This window comes from Melanerpes formicivorus, unplaced genomic scaffold, assembly GCF_026170545.1.
Source record: "Melanerpes formicivorus ecotype bairdi unplaced genomic scaffold, bMelFor1.0.p_v2 SCAF_6, whole genome shotgun sequence".
NCBI classification, from domain to species: Eukaryota; Metazoa; Chordata; class Aves; order Piciformes; family Picidae; genus Melanerpes; species Melanerpes formicivorus.
The window spans coordinates 19,865,620-19,881,060 of NW_027142358.1; the positions used below are offsets into that span (position 1 = coordinate 19,865,620).

Below are 15,441 nucleotides of genomic sequence, written 5' to 3' on the forward strand. Positions count from 1 at the left end.
CTGAAGCAAGTAAGACATGGGGAGCTTTATGCACATTACTGAGTGGTACTAAGAACTTTTTAAAAGAAAGAAAAAAGTTCCAGCTCCCAGATTTACTTCACTGCACAAACAGAACTTCTACACATTAACTGGCATTAGAAAGAATCTTTTGAAAATAGCACGGGGGCTCCCTCTTCTGACAACACTGTAGAAACAGTGGACAAACTGTAGAAATGGCCAGCCTGTGCATATCAGGGTATGTTGTTTGGGGAAAATAAACTTAGGTCTAAGAAACAGGTAATTAACGTTATTACAAGCAAACTGATTTGAATCTCCTAAGTAGGATTTAAAAATAATGGATTTTTTTGACTATGCAACTTTGGAAGGAAACTACCTAGAATAGGAACCACAATGTGAGACTGAAAGCATTTAAAATACCGATTAAGGTGAACTGTGCGCAGTCAGAAGACAAAATAACAATGGTACTTTGTAATTTACCAAGCAAAGACTTACTATAGTAATACCTTAATGCAGATGTCTTAAATGAATCGGTAAAATACACACCATTAGAGCTGTGGGTGCTGCTTCTAAATTAGACCACAGAAATCCTGTTCAAGAATGTATTGGAAGTCAGTAGTGTTCAGTAATATAAACAGTTTATGATACTCAGATATCTGGTTTAGTATCTTTGATTTAATATGTTATCTGTGACTATTTCTCCCCCTCTGCTGAGCTGCTGCCCCTCCCCTTCGGGCTGATTACTGAAGTCAGATTTCCTTTCAACCAACCTTCTCAACTCCTGCTGAGCAAATGTCAGACAACACAGTTCTCTTCCCCCAAAACCATAACAAGAAAACACACAAGCCAGTGATGAGCTCTTAATCATTAACTCCCAAATACAGTTACTTCAAAAGCTACACTTCACCACAGCTAGTATATTTAGCCCATTTCCAGAGGTACTCAACCTTTCAGTCCACAGCTGCTCACTTAAGCAGACTGCTTAAGCAAACACTCTTTGAAAGCAGGTATCTTGTTAATATAGAGAACTTGAAGAGTTCACATATCCTTTAGTAATAATGATTTAAACCTCTCTGCAAAATGTATCCTCTCCACATGCTCCGTTCACTAAATTAAACATATTCAATACACAAAACCAGGGTAAGATTGTGCTCCTGTGGTCTATAAGAAGCCACTGTCTCACAATGCTTCACTATTTAATATAATGCTGCACACTCTTCAGCTTGCTTTAAAGCCCACATTTTGAAAAAGCTTTCCTCCCTTTATCTAGGAACCTCACAAATAAATCATTATTTCCAGGTGACAGAAATTGTCTTTTCACTCTCAGTGAAAGATTAATGCCCAATACATAGTTTATCTCCCTGTTGTTCCTCTCTTCCCTGGAAACAGCCAATATTACTTACTCTCCCTGGCTGATGATCTTTGAATCTATTAATTCACAGTTTCCGAACTCTCAGATGCACAGTACAAATGCATCAGGACAAGCTCAGTTCCATTTGTAGCAATACAGGTGCTACTCTAGGTCCTTCTTGGTTCATATTTTTAAACAGTTTCCTTAAATTATTAGAATGTTTTAAAATATAAGTATGTATTCTTGAATAACATAAGATTTACCAGTTAACAGGCCAAGTTAATTTTGGTTGCCACAAGAAGCCCCTACAATCCAGCCATGATAATCTGAAAAACAGAGACCCACCCCATGGATGAGAGGAGAGAGCACTAAATTGACAAAGAAGGGTGAACACAGCAGCTCTGATGGCTAACAAATATGATAGCAGCGGTACTTTTATAGAAACAGTCAGCAAGAGCTATACTGTGTGGCATGCAGAACAAAACCAAATCTGTAAAATAGCAGTCCCTACATGCAATGGAAACAGGCATTAGAAAGAAGAGTTCCTCAATTACATGAATTAAGCAGACATCTATTTTAAACATACATAGCTGACAATATTAACTTCAAATCAAATTTAGTTTTCACCAAACCTCAATATAGCTTAGCAAGCCCCCCCCAAGAACACAAGTTTTAAAAGCACTTCTGGAGTTGGTGAAAGAAAAATACAACATCTCATTTAATTTCCCATACTGCTTTAATTAGCACAGTTTCCAGACATCATTCAGGATGTACGTTAACAATAGTCCAACTTGCATTTGCCACCTACTATTAAATTTCCTTTGCCATCCTCCTCCAGGAAGGTAACATACAGTTATATAAACCACCCTAATCTTTCAAAGGCTATACAGTTTAAATTCACTATCTCAGCATACAGCTAAATCTTACTGCTAGACAGGCAAAGCATAGTCTATACAAACACCACTGCAATATAAAAGTAGCGTTGTTTGAAAAGGCAAAAAAAGAGTTACACCTTTAAAAAAGAAGCAAACAAAAACAAACAAAAAATAAATCAAGAAACCACTATAGTGGAAATATTAATTTATTAATAAATCTAATTATAAAACACAGAAAATGCATTTTTCAACTTTAGTAACCTTAGTTGCTACTGATGTACTCATATTACCTGCTTTAGGTTTAAAATAAATCCAGTTTATAAAGTGTAATTTCAGCTGAAGTACCAGCCAAATAACTGTCAACATAGATGAGGACTGCAAAACCATACTATTGAAAAGGGAAATAAAGCCAAAAGCATTGACTCACATAAACAAAGCAGTCACTTCTGTTTTACTTTTCTTGCTATTTTAAAAATCAACCTGGTTTACCTTTTCACAGAAGTCAGTAAGAGCAGTGAAGTCCCATTTCTTGGAATAAGCAATGTTGTATCTCAATATAGCCTCCTAGAGAAAAAGCAAAACAAAATAAAGCCTAGAGATACTTACTAAAAGAAGAAAAGCATTTAAATGAAATTCCCTTTTTGAAGGAACAGTACCATCTAGTGGCTAAAAACCTGTCATAGGGCCTACCAAAAGCCATACAACTGTATTAATATAGTGCAAGTCCATGATACTGAATCTTATATTTTAGGTTTAGCATTGATAAACTTTAGTATACACTTTTTCCTCTTAGCCCAAAACAATAGACGGCATGTTTGGATCTGCCTATAACAACATAAACATTCCCCACCTCATGCTTGCTTTCTTTAAAAACACTGAAAACCCCCACAAATCCCCAAAAAGCAGACCCTCAGCAATACAGTTTTACCCATTTACAAACTTTAAGAGCCACAACATAATCAATGACAAGCACCTTGAAAAAAATTCTCAAGAAAAAAGCCTAACAAATATAGCATTATCAAGGGAAGTTGCATTATTCATGCAAGGGAAGACTTTATTTATTCATTCAGTTCATCCAGATTTTGCATCCATCTCCTTCCCTGCCTTCTAGGTATAATCTAAATTACATTCTTCTCCATAAAAATAATAGTAGAAATTCTAAGCTGTTCCAAATCACAATTCATTAAAAACCAGTGAGATCTGTTATTGACAGAGCATTAGTTCCCAAAATTCACAGACTTTTGTCAGCAGTTTGAATTGCTGCAATTTTAGTGGAGTATACTGGTGTGAACAGTCACTGTTTTAAATTCCCTCACCTGTGCATGACCTTCCCATTTGGTTACAGGAAGAGCATAAATGCTACATTTACCACAACCCAATAGATACTGCTTGACACACATGGGTTTGCGTGAAGTGGTCATACTTAAGACTCATTAACTAAGAACCTTAACTCATCAGGGTATCTGTTGAACAGCTCAGAGTTTTACATTTTTTTAAATATATGATCAAACAAATAGGACTAAGCCAGAATCACTACCAGGACATAGAAAGCCCTGTTCCTGGAGACATTCAAGGTCAGATTCAATACGGCCCTGAGCAGCCTGATCTAGTTTGGAGGTGTCTGGGCTCACTGCAGGGGCGTTGGAAAAGATGACCTTTGAGGGTCCCTTCCAGCCCAATACAATCTGCAAATCTGTATATTCTACAGACTTGATTTCAAATTTGACAAGCTTACCTTCAAATCATGTGAGCAAGTAAATTTATTCAGTAAGGCAGTTTGGATTAGTTCCCATCGACTTCCAGCAGTTCTGTCTCCATTCTTTAAAGCAAAAGCCCAAAACAAAGCCATATTTCAGTTATTCAAAACAGAAAGACATATCTACTAATAATTGTTTTCTTTGCCACTTTTATTTAAAAATAAAATTTTCCTTGTTTGTAAAGTTCTTTAAAAATAAAGCAAATATTTGGGGTAATTGTTAAGTATTTCTGCAATTTCTAATCCACTGCATTTTGCTCCCTTAGGAGTTGCTTTTTAACTGAAGGACGCAGAAAATACACAAGGAGCTTTTCATATATATACCACCCTTCCTTGTGCCATTTCAAGAAGGACAAGTAATGTTCAGTAATTTCTTGTGAAAAAAGTGGAACTTGCAGATAAAACATGACCAGTTTATAAAATCTGCAACTCAAAAATAAAACTTGAATCAATTTTATCAGAATGTAATACAAAGAACAATCAGGGCACAACTATAAAGGCATATTGCCATGGCTGACTCTTGTGCCAACTCAAGTTTAAGACATCCTCTGAGATATTTTCCCTTCACAGAAAGTCTTACTGCCCATTACAAGCAACAATGATATTTATGAGACTACCACAAGAGCAGAGGCCACACATCCTGCTCAACTGGCAACAAAGATGTTATCAATTCTCTATCTCTGCAATGTCCATTAAATTCCTTTTATATTCTATGTGTTAAATTGACAACTGAACAGACTAAGAAGCTGCAAAAATTCTCTGCTCCAGATTCAAGCCCAGTTATCATCATTATACAATCTTCACGAACACTTGCTTGTTTTACTCATCATGATCTGAAGTATGTCAATACATATCTTCAGGAAAGTCTCAAGCAGTGATAAAAAAAAATACCAGATCAACAAATCATGGAGGCTGAATGCTAAACTCTCCACCATTATTTTTCAGCCAAACAGCAGACAGATACACCTCAAGCTATCAGCAACGCTCCGGGGTGGGGAGGGATCTAAGCACAGAAATGTACACACCACTAAGTCAATGGCTTGGTAGATTACTAGGAAAAAAAACATATGGCTGAATCCAGCTTTTCATACCAAGCATGTTAATCTATTGGAGTTTTCAATTCCATACACACTGTTTGCTCAATAAGCAAATGCAGTAAAGTGAAAACTCATCAGCATGTAAAGAAATTTTGTTACACAGTAAATACTTTCTTACCTCATCCTCTACAGGGTATAAATTTTGTTCTGAGCAGGGCATTTTAACATGTTTGTTGTCCCACAAATCTTTGTAATGAGTTGGAAAGGGTTTAGGCACCTCTCCTTCCCTCAGAAGATCTACCTGCAATACAGGGGTGGGGGGTGCAGAGAGAGAGGGAAAGCTCAGACTACTTTCAGATTTCTAAATGGAAGAAATAGAAAGTAAGCAAAAATGTAAGTTTAGAAAAAACTCTCATCCACAGTCACCCTTTTGGGAAAGGGAAAAAAGTGGTTTTACATGCACATGACAAAGTCAGACAAAATACCCATCCGTCATTCTTTTACTCCAGAACACCAGCTTATCACCAGACCTCTTGAAACATACTGAAATAAAGTTAATAAGTGCAATTATTGTCTAATTATCAGCTAAATACTTCCTCATTTATACATTTAAATATCTATATAGTTTTATCTAAATATTTTCAAAATGTAGTTTCAAATCTAACCATAATCACGTGCAGAAAGAACACTTTTTAACCTAATACTGAAGAGAATGAGAGGTCATTATAGCTAATAGCACAATTGCAAATTTAGTCCATGGAACATCAGAAAGGTAAAAATAAGTAACATGATATTCTTAAAGACTCAATATGCTACACAGCCTTCCAGTAGGATTAATTCCCCCAGAGCTTGCATTTAAACGCAATGTGTTTTGATTTTGTTTGCAATATACCCACAATCTTACATGTTTCTGATCTCAGGTTTTGTTTCAACAATAATTGGACTGCATACCACTCTAAACGATTAAAAGCACATATAACAGATTTGATCTAAAATGCAGTGGCAGAACTGTTGGAAACGTCTCTTCATTGTCTTTCTCATATCTTTGAATGTTTTGAGCCTTTTATAGATCTTGAACCCAACCAGAATAATAATAAAATGAAAATACAACATTAATATGCTGAAGCACAAATTTTACCTGCGGATATATTTAAATTCCCAGTTTACAATAAGGAAGTGCACACACCTATGCAGAAGAAAATTACTTGTACCTAACAGGCTAGAGGCAGTAAAACCCTAATTACATTTCTTCTGGATCTTAATATCCTAACTCTGTGCATCAGAAATGTCAGTTTTCAGGAAAATTACTTGCCCTAGTCTGTTCCCAAGGAATGGCAAAGAAAGCTTTCCACAGCCTGCTAATGTCAGAAGTCTAATATTTGGCATTTTATATTATTAAACAATTAAGCATGAAATTCAATTTCAGGTAACAGACTGAATTCTCGTACTCTAACGGTTACTGTATGATTGGCTGAGGGTCGCAGGTAAGGAAGACGGGCCCCACACATTGGCATTCTTCTCATCTCTTCAATTGGTGTCCCAAACCACTTCTTGTTAGTTGGAAGAGGAGGTGGCACGTATTTAGGAATCTTCCTTCCTGTCCTCTGGGGTTTGTATTCACATTTTTCTTTTCTGTTGTTAAAAAAAATAAACATAAAAACATTTTATTCCACTGAAAGACCTCACAGACATATACAGGAACTTTACAATCCTAAGAGGTTATTTGCTGGCCCGCGCTGTGACCCCAGGCTAAAGCTTTATTTGGGGTAAACCCGCCACAACAACCACCTCCTCCTCCACAACATGTGTAAGTACTCCATGTCTACCCAAATACTCTTCCCTGCAGGTTTACTGACACCTTCACAGAAATGCAGTGTTAGCAGTTTTCCCCCTGCAGAGCCATGCTCTTTCCCAGTAAGATCTGTTTATCAAGAGATAGGACACAGACTCATCAGTGTACATTTGTCAAGATACCCTTTACAACCCCTTCTCAGCTGTTAAACAAATGTATGCATGCACAGACACACATAGCTCTTCTTTAACAAAAAAACAAATACCAAAAAAAAGCAACACACTTCTTAACCATCCTCAGTAAGGTTGCATTTTTCATCTCAGGCATACCATACCTGCAAGTAAAAATTTTTCAAGCATCAAAAGAGCCCAAAACAAATGCTTACAGAATTCAAATATATGCAAGAGCAGATTAATTAATTCTCTTTAATGGTCAAAGATATTTACATAGATGTGAGATGTTACAGGGAAGAAAAATCTTCTCTATTTTTGATGCAATGCACCATATGTTTCTCATGCAAGAGGAAATTCTCAGAGTAAAATGCAAAACAAGTTAAAAGCCTACACTTTGAGGCACTCTTTAGACCTTTGAATTCTCCTTTGCAAACTTACTCCATCCTTGGACAAAAGACGCTGTCCAACCTGTTCACTGTGTCTATGCATATACCAGTACCTTCAGACAGACAATACCTCCAACCCAGCCCATGATAGACAAACGGTGTAGCCACATCAGAATGACACTGTGTACAGGCCCACTGTGCTCCCTTGAGAGCCAAAGGATAACTCTGGCATAGCATTACTGATGACTGAAACCTGTTTGACATACTGCTGTTGCTTTCCCCCCAAGCGAAGATCTGAGCTACTTTATTATCTGCTGTAGACCTAGTCTAACAAAAACCAAGAGGAAAGCTTTAAGATATTTTAATTGCCCCCTGAAGCACTATAGACACTATCACTATTTCACATGGTATTGAGGTTTATAACCTTGACATTATCTCGTTTAGGTCCCAAGAAGAACAGAACAAATAATCTCACTACAGCTTCATACCCTATCTTGCCAACTACTCTGTAAAGCATTGCTAGGATTTCAATCTATCCACACATCTACACTTTTCCATGCTTCCTTTCTCAAGTGTGGATTTATTGTAACAGGATGCTCCAGTACTGACAAACACAAGCCTCAACCTCTGCTGCTTTGCTACAATAGCAATTCATTTACAGTGGTGAAAAGAACATTCCCTAACCCATCAATTTAAACTAATATACTTCAGCAAAATCTTAATGCATTTCTTTAATCCTAAGAGCTACCTTTTTCTGTTTTCAAAATCCAGTCCAAGCTTACTTAACTCAAAATTTATCATATGCAAGCTAATGCCACTAGTTAGCTGCCCTCCATTACCCTCTTAATTTCCTTAAAAAGCACGGTTTGTGCTGCTCCTCACAGCCAGAACGGACCGCCCAGTAAAGATATGCAAAACTAGTTTGTTGCCCTACTTTAAGGGCTTCAGTCTATTGAGATAATTGCTTACTACACCAGCACATACAGACTTCTCGTTTCTGCTTAGTCCTTTGCTCTTTACTCTCTTTCTCAGCTCCCACTGAAATCTAAGCGCTTCAGAGATCATCCTTTTGTCCTTACATAACATCTAGCATGGGGAGTCACTCTCAGGGGTTCTACTTCCAATGCCTGTGTGCAATCACTAGGAGAATCCCTCTCTCTTGTGAGAGAGAATATAGCCCAAAAGGAGAGCTTAAAGAAAACCCTTCACAAACATCTCTACAACTGCTTTAAAAAAAATGAAATTTTCCATGTCTGTTTCAATCAAAGCATTAGTAACACTGACGCTTCAACAAAATAGATCCAGTATTTCTAACAGATGAAACTAGAAAAATCAAGGTAATACCAGTTTCCTCAAGTATTCTGAACGAATGCTAAAGCTACACTCCATAAAGCACTCCTGTATCACCACTCATTTCCAAGCATCAAAAATCCCAGGGTTTTAAATCACTTCTTGGATATAATCAACTTCCTACCATGTCTTTTAATTCCCAGTTTTTAAAAAAATTGCCCTGAACATGAACATTCTATAAAAAAATAGAAATAATCCCATTAAAAATAAGCTACTTCAAGCTTGCATTAAGGTCGGGTTTGTGCTTTCACATACACTTTGCAAAACTCTTTATATAATCCAGTCAAAGGGCTATCAAAGAGGAAATTTTCAGGCATGAAAACACAAATAAAGAGGCAGACAGAATGCTACCTTTTGTCCTCAACTTTTGGTATCCTCATGAAGTGAGAGGTGATTTTAGAGTCTCTCTTCACACTCTGTTTTGCACCCTTGCATTCTAATAATGGAGCAGGAGAGATCCCAGGTGGCTTTGCATGTAGACCATCCTCTTTAACAGAATTATCTACTTCATCACAGTTTTCACAGCCTTTAGAGGAAAATCGTGACTTTCTGGAGTCCAGTTCAGCATCCCCATACTGAATTCTGAAAGATTTGTTTATGGATTTTGACACACTGATCTCATCTCGCTCATCAAGAAATGGACTTGTTTCTTCATCAGCCTCCGACCCATGACAGCTGTTCTTAGAATTATCTACATCCATTGGTGACTCTGGTTCACTTTCTTTCTCAAAAGCAGGTGAATCCCCTGAACTGCTCTGGCATTTGCTCAGTTTCCCACGATCTCCAAGATCTGATATACAAGCATCACAACCAGTGTCTGAAAGTGGACTTTCTGGAACTACATCCCCTTCCTCCTTTTCACCCGTTAAACAGACAGAACTGCAACTCTTCAGCTTCTGTGAATTGCACGAAGCTGCCTGTCCATCTGTCTTGGTGTCTTTTGAAGAAAGTTTTGTATTTCCCATTTTCAAGGGCTGTCCTGATGATAATTTCCTCTGAGTCCAAATATCGTTGTTTTCTTCACAGCCTCTCTGAGCCTGCTTGCCAGTTTTGTGCATCTGATCAATGTTAGCATTTTTAAAGACGTCTCCAGACTGCATCCCCTCCGCAGGCTCGGTCTCTAAGACCTGATCTTTGTCCTCAGCCTCCCAGTTATGCATGCTACCTGTCTGAGGCAAATTAACATATTTTGCACCAACTTCCACAGGTATTTCTGAATAATTTTGCTGACAAATATTCTCTAGCTTTTTCACATCGTGCTCACAACAGGTCTCTTTTTTAATAGAGGTCATCTTGAGATTTGCTTCAGTATTGTTGTTAATTTTGCTGTGGAAGCTGTGGAAGAGAAGCAAGGGAGTTAGCTGCATTAGCTTCAAAGGAAATCTCTCTGTGTGTGTATATATATAAAAATAAGAAAAAGGAATTATTATAAACATGCCACATAAAACACAGAATTTTATCCATTATACTCTGTAAATGAGCACTACATTTCCAGAATCAACATGTTTTACCACACTGGGTAATGTAGCTCAGTAATAACCTATTTCCATTTAAAGGCTCCAAAGAATGATGAATCAGCTGCTTACATTAGAAATCTATTCCACTGATCCTTATTTTCAAACCTAAACAGTATTAAGCTATTTTTAAGGGGTTTTTTTCCAGCAGAAAAACATTAGAAGTCCTGCTAAAGTTGTCCTTAAATTTCATTTTCACCAGCTAAAAACAGGGAGGAAGTACATCACTGGTTTTGTAGTCATTCCCTCAGAGGCCTTTCCAAATTCATCCTTCAGAAGAGGACACAGTCCATAATCTCAAAAACATCCTATTACTTCCTTACTTCCATAAGCAGTAATTCCCTTTATGAATGGTAACACATCCTCTTCTGAAAGAGCATTCTGGATGAGGAGATATCATTTACTGCTACAGAACAAAAATTACAGGGCCTTGGAGCAACAGATGATAGCTTAGAACTTCATCCAAAGGAAGATTAGCTGAAAATAAAAGGATTTTAGAGGGGGTTTATACTATGATAATTTAAATCCCCATCTATGCAGTTGTTCCCACTCTGAAAATTTTGATGTCAAAAACCAAAAGCTACATTACCACTGCCATCCCAATAAATGACTGTTTAGAAGTATTGACAACATCTGCTGTCACCTTAAAATGAAAAATCAAATCTAACACAAACAGAGCGTTCAAATTCAAATACAATAAAATTGTGATGTTAGCTAGAATAGAATGGCACATGAAGCGTTTACACAACTAACCTGCTGCTTAGAACTGACTAGTCTGTAATCTGCCAGCAACTCTAGAGGACATAGAAAAGCAATACTTGAAAAGGAAACTTAAACCAAATCATTCCTTCCTTAAGCACACTCTTAACATCTCAGCCTTACTGCAACCTGTCAGCTTGTAACCATGCCCTGTGTACTTCTGTACTAGTCATTACCACTAATTTTCCTAGTTATTTTGTCTCTGCTATGGATTTCAATTTCTATTTATTAACAAACACCAATGAAATAAACGAGCACTTTTACAATTTCCATTATAGAAAAGTAATATCCAGTAATCCTCAGCACCAGAGAGTGAAACTCTTCCGAGTTTAATTTCAACGCTGCCTTGCAAACTTCCTGACAGACCATGTTAACGGAAAGTACAAAGTTTTACCTGGTGCTATTCAGCAGTAAAAATTCTATGCCATCTTTCACAAATAACCTGAATGTATGTTTGAGCATCTGCAAACTCTAGTCTAAACTGAATCCAGCTGCACATGGTTATACTATAATCAGTTCAATCAGATAAGCCAAAACCAGACTTTGTCTATAATTTAACACCACAATTGTGAGTTGAATGCAGAACCATCAGCCAAAATCTCTAACTATTATTGTCCTATCTCAAAAATAAAAGCAAAGCTGTTGACTAAGGAGAGATTCTGACATCACAGGCCCACTCAAACAACACAACTTTTGTTGCATGTACATTTTACCTTTTGGACTCGGTTGTCTTGTGTCCTTTATTCTCCAGCCAACTGGTAATTGTTCGTTGTTTACAAACTGAAAAAAAACCCACAATTCACTACATTATTACAGGAAACATGATAAAACAGCAACATAAATTGCATATGAGTAAGATAAGTGATCTGTTTTTATCTTCATCGAGTACAAGTTAAGTCCTCATTATTATCATCTTTACTGCATGGAACATTCAAACACTAACACTATTAAAATTCATGTGATGCAATATTCAATTTGTATCAGCCAGCAGCTGTAATTTTGGTAATAATCTTCATAAATGCCATGCTTAGTGTGGGGGATTTTTTTTTGGTTTTTAAGGGTGTGCTTGTTTTGGTTTTTATTGTTGTTTGGGTTTTGTTTATTTTTCTTGCTTGGTTGTTGTTATATGTGGCATTTTCTGTTGTTTTTTTTGTTTGTTAGTTTTTTTTTGGGGGGGGGGTCTTAATATGGTAAGAAAACAGAAGGTGAACTTCTAGATTTAAAAAAAATACACACCCCAAACTCCACAACTTGAACCTTCCAGCTCTCATTATTACCACCACCACAGTGAGCCCTGAAACGCCTCTGCTGAATTTTGCGGAGAGGCAACGTAACTTAAATAACAACAAAACATATTAAAAAAAACAAAACAAAAAGAGCAACTAGGCATCTTAGCAGATGCAGCTAAGAACCTTATTTGTATGTAGCATACCATGAAATATGAAACTTGAAGATTGAAGTGACAAGTGCTGAGAAAAGGACTATTTCTTTACCCCTCCAACCACAAAAACATTGAAAGCCTATCGATGCTTGCTTCTCTATACAGCAGCAAAGGACTTTTTCTGATTTAGTCCTAACAACTTGGCTCCAGTGAATGTGATCAGTCTTATCTGTGTGATACTGCAGTTCAAACAAGCTGCCAATAGAACAGCACACTAATTATGTACAGGCTTGGCAGCGGGTATCAGAAAACAAAAATCAAAACAGTTATTTCACACCTCAAAAGTAATCTTCATTAGCATAAGGGGTGGGGAGGGGGAGTTGCTTTGTTGCTTTTTAAAGGTAATTCTGAAAAACTGTCACCTGGCTTCAGTTCCCTTTCAATCTGCAAAGAGCAGTGATCTACCTGCCAATGCTGACTGTGCAAGGTGTTTGCTCACTGCTTCCAACTGGGTAAAATTTGTAGTTTCCCCGAAGCAAGAGTAATTTTGTAGAAAAGAAAACCCAGTACAGCAGATGTGGCTATTCTGATTAACAGTCACTACTGAAAGACTCAGCATTCTGCTGCAAATGGAGGTTGTGCAAATCGGAGATTAAGCAGCTTAGGCCACAGGTATCAAGCAACATTGTTCCATAAATGCTTTCCCTAGCGTTCAAGGCCTTGGAACACCTTCCCACAACTGGTTATCAAATAGCTGCATCAAAAGTGCAGATTTTCTAGAAGAAAAGAATCTCTGGAAAATATTTAAACCGTTTTAAGACCTTCTGAAACAACACAAAGATTACTGTAAAAGTGACATCCTGAGACCAGGTCACCAGAAAGTAATGCCAAACTGTAGATTAAAAGCACATGGATACTCAGTCAATTTTTTGAACGTTCAGCTTCATCCCACTCAGACAAAAATAGTTGAGCAAAACAGCTTGATGGACTTTATGAACCACTTTTTTATTATTATTTCTAAAGATTCACTAAAGCTGAAGTATATTTATCACTGTTTATCAAATTTCACCTTATGTTTGAAGCATTAACCCGAGTTGCCTACAGAAAAGGGGAAACAAGCAGCTAGAAAAAAAACAACTGAGGAGACATGTGAAGACATGGGATAAATAAATCTCTTCAAAGGCAAATGACTACCTCTTGAGACAGGGAATTAGCATAATAATGGCAGTTATAGAATCAGTGTCAGTATTGAACAAAATGGCTTTGGTCTGAACGTTCACATCTCACTAGCCATTTAAGCCCTATAACCAACACGACACACGTGATTTTTCTTTAACACTACTAACACCTCTCTTTTGCTAAAAATAAGGCAGTAAAAAGACTTGAAAAGGTAACAAAATGACAAATTATGCTTACATTCAGTGTAAACAGTAAAACCAGACGGGTATAATTTTCTTTTAAGTGGTTTCTAAATTTCTATTCAAGACTCTTCAAATTATTGCCAAACCCTTCCTCCACCAATAAAGAAACAACTGAACTTTTAGAACATTCTTATTTATCACTCTGTAAAAGGGCATACATCTAGCATTAAAATATTATCTACTCAAAGTTACCTCTTAGTTACTGGTTAATGAGATCTAATTTATCAACTGAAGACCACAACAAATCTGTTCAAGTTTCTTCTTCTCTGTATTCCTTTCTATTCCTGAAATGGGTATGTCATTATACATTAAAATGTTATTTTGATAGCTCCAACTAAAAACCTGGGGAAAGCACGAGGGAACTTTCTGTAGCCAGCTTTGTTACACATCAGGAGGGGCAGCCTACACGGCCAGGAGCCACAGGCCCACGTGGATTCCCGTCATCACCTTTGGCTCTCATCGTGACAGCCTGGCACAATACGCTGCTGGCCCTCACTTCTCTTGCAGCAAACCTCTTTCCTCTCACACACGAAACACGCTATCTTAGCAGCTCAGACCTCACTTGGGTGTTACTCAAAGTCTGTTACTCAAAGTCTGTAAAGAATCGGACACAAAACGAGGACAACGATCCTGTACCTAAAGCCGGCTCCAAACGAAAGCAAAGAGCACTGCCAGACACCACCGGGCTCGGGTACGCAGGACACGCCGGCTCCGGGAGTTCAGCGACGATTCAAGGCACTGAAGGCCAGCTGCAGGAAGGCTACGTGCACCGACACATGCGGCCTCCCGGCATTTAACGTGTCCCGCACACGCTCCAGCGCATCACGCGAGCAGAAGCGGCACAACAGGACATGTCAACTTGGCGAAGGCCCCGGCCAAGCCGCCTCCTCTGGTCAAGCCCCAAGCACAGCCGCGCCTGCCGAGGGACCCAGCGGCACCCACGACGGTGGCGGAGCCGACGAACAGGGGTGCAGCCCAGCCTGGGCAAGTTCATCACCTCCCAAGCTTTTTAGACAGTAGCCCCGTCCCCTGGTACCCAGAAACAGCACAAGCCACCGAAGCTGGGACAGAACGATAAGGACGTCCGGCAAGGCCCCTTCTAAGCCCAGCCACTGCCCCCGTCCCGGGGGCGGCTCAGCCCCAATCTATACAAACCTTTGTTTCCCACGGCGGTGGCGGGGCTGTGGCCGCCGCTGGAGCTGTTGCCCCCGGGCCCCTCTTGGCGGGGACCGAGCGGCGGCGACTGCTCTCCCTGGGAGCCGCCGCCGGGGCTGTCGGTGCTCGGTCGGGCTCTCTTCCGAGGGGGATCCCGCCCGCAGCCCGCACTCATCCTCAGCAGGCCCACCTCCGCCCGCCCAGCCCGCCTCAGCCGCGCGGGCCCGCAAGCGGCCGCCGGGACCAGGCGGCAGCCGCCCCTCGGGAACGGCGCGAAGATGCGGCGGCGGCTCTGCCGGCAGATCTGCCTCTCTGCATCCTCCGGCCCGCAGCACCGGGCTTGTCCCGCCGGCCGCTCCCTCGGCAGGAGACGAAGAAGGAGCGGCGGGGCCGGGGCCGAACCGCGTCCAGCAACAGGGGGCAGGAGCAGCCGCCGCTCACAGCAAAATGGCTCCCCGCCCGCCTTTCCCCTCTCACCATGGTGACCACGCTCC

At 39.4% G+C, this 15,441-nt stretch overlaps 1 protein-coding gene across 1 annotated transcript in view; it reads right to left on the bottom strand.

Annotated features, from left to right (window-relative positions):
• The window catches only part of PARG (poly(ADP-ribose) glycohydrolase), a 69,134-nt gene extending 53,726 nt beyond the window's left edge, over nt 1-15,408 (bottom strand). The window contains exons 1-7 of the mRNA XM_068139997.1: nt 14,948-15,408; nt 11,704-11,770; nt 9,069-10,052; nt 6,465-6,648; nt 5,195-5,317; nt 3,959-4,042; nt 2,713-2,787 (exon numbers count right to left, since the gene is read on the bottom strand). Coding sequence (XP_067996098.1) covers nt 2,713-2,787; nt 3,959-4,042; nt 5,195-5,317; nt 6,465-6,648; nt 9,069-10,052; nt 11,704-11,770; nt 14,948-15,122 — 1,692 coding nt within the window. The 5' untranslated portion in view covers nt 15,123-15,408. The remainder of the gene's footprint in view (nt 1-2,712; nt 2,788-3,958; nt 4,043-5,194; nt 5,318-6,464; nt 6,649-9,068; nt 10,053-11,703; nt 11,771-14,947) is intronic.
• Between the last annotated feature and the right edge of the window lie 33 nt (nt 15,409-15,441).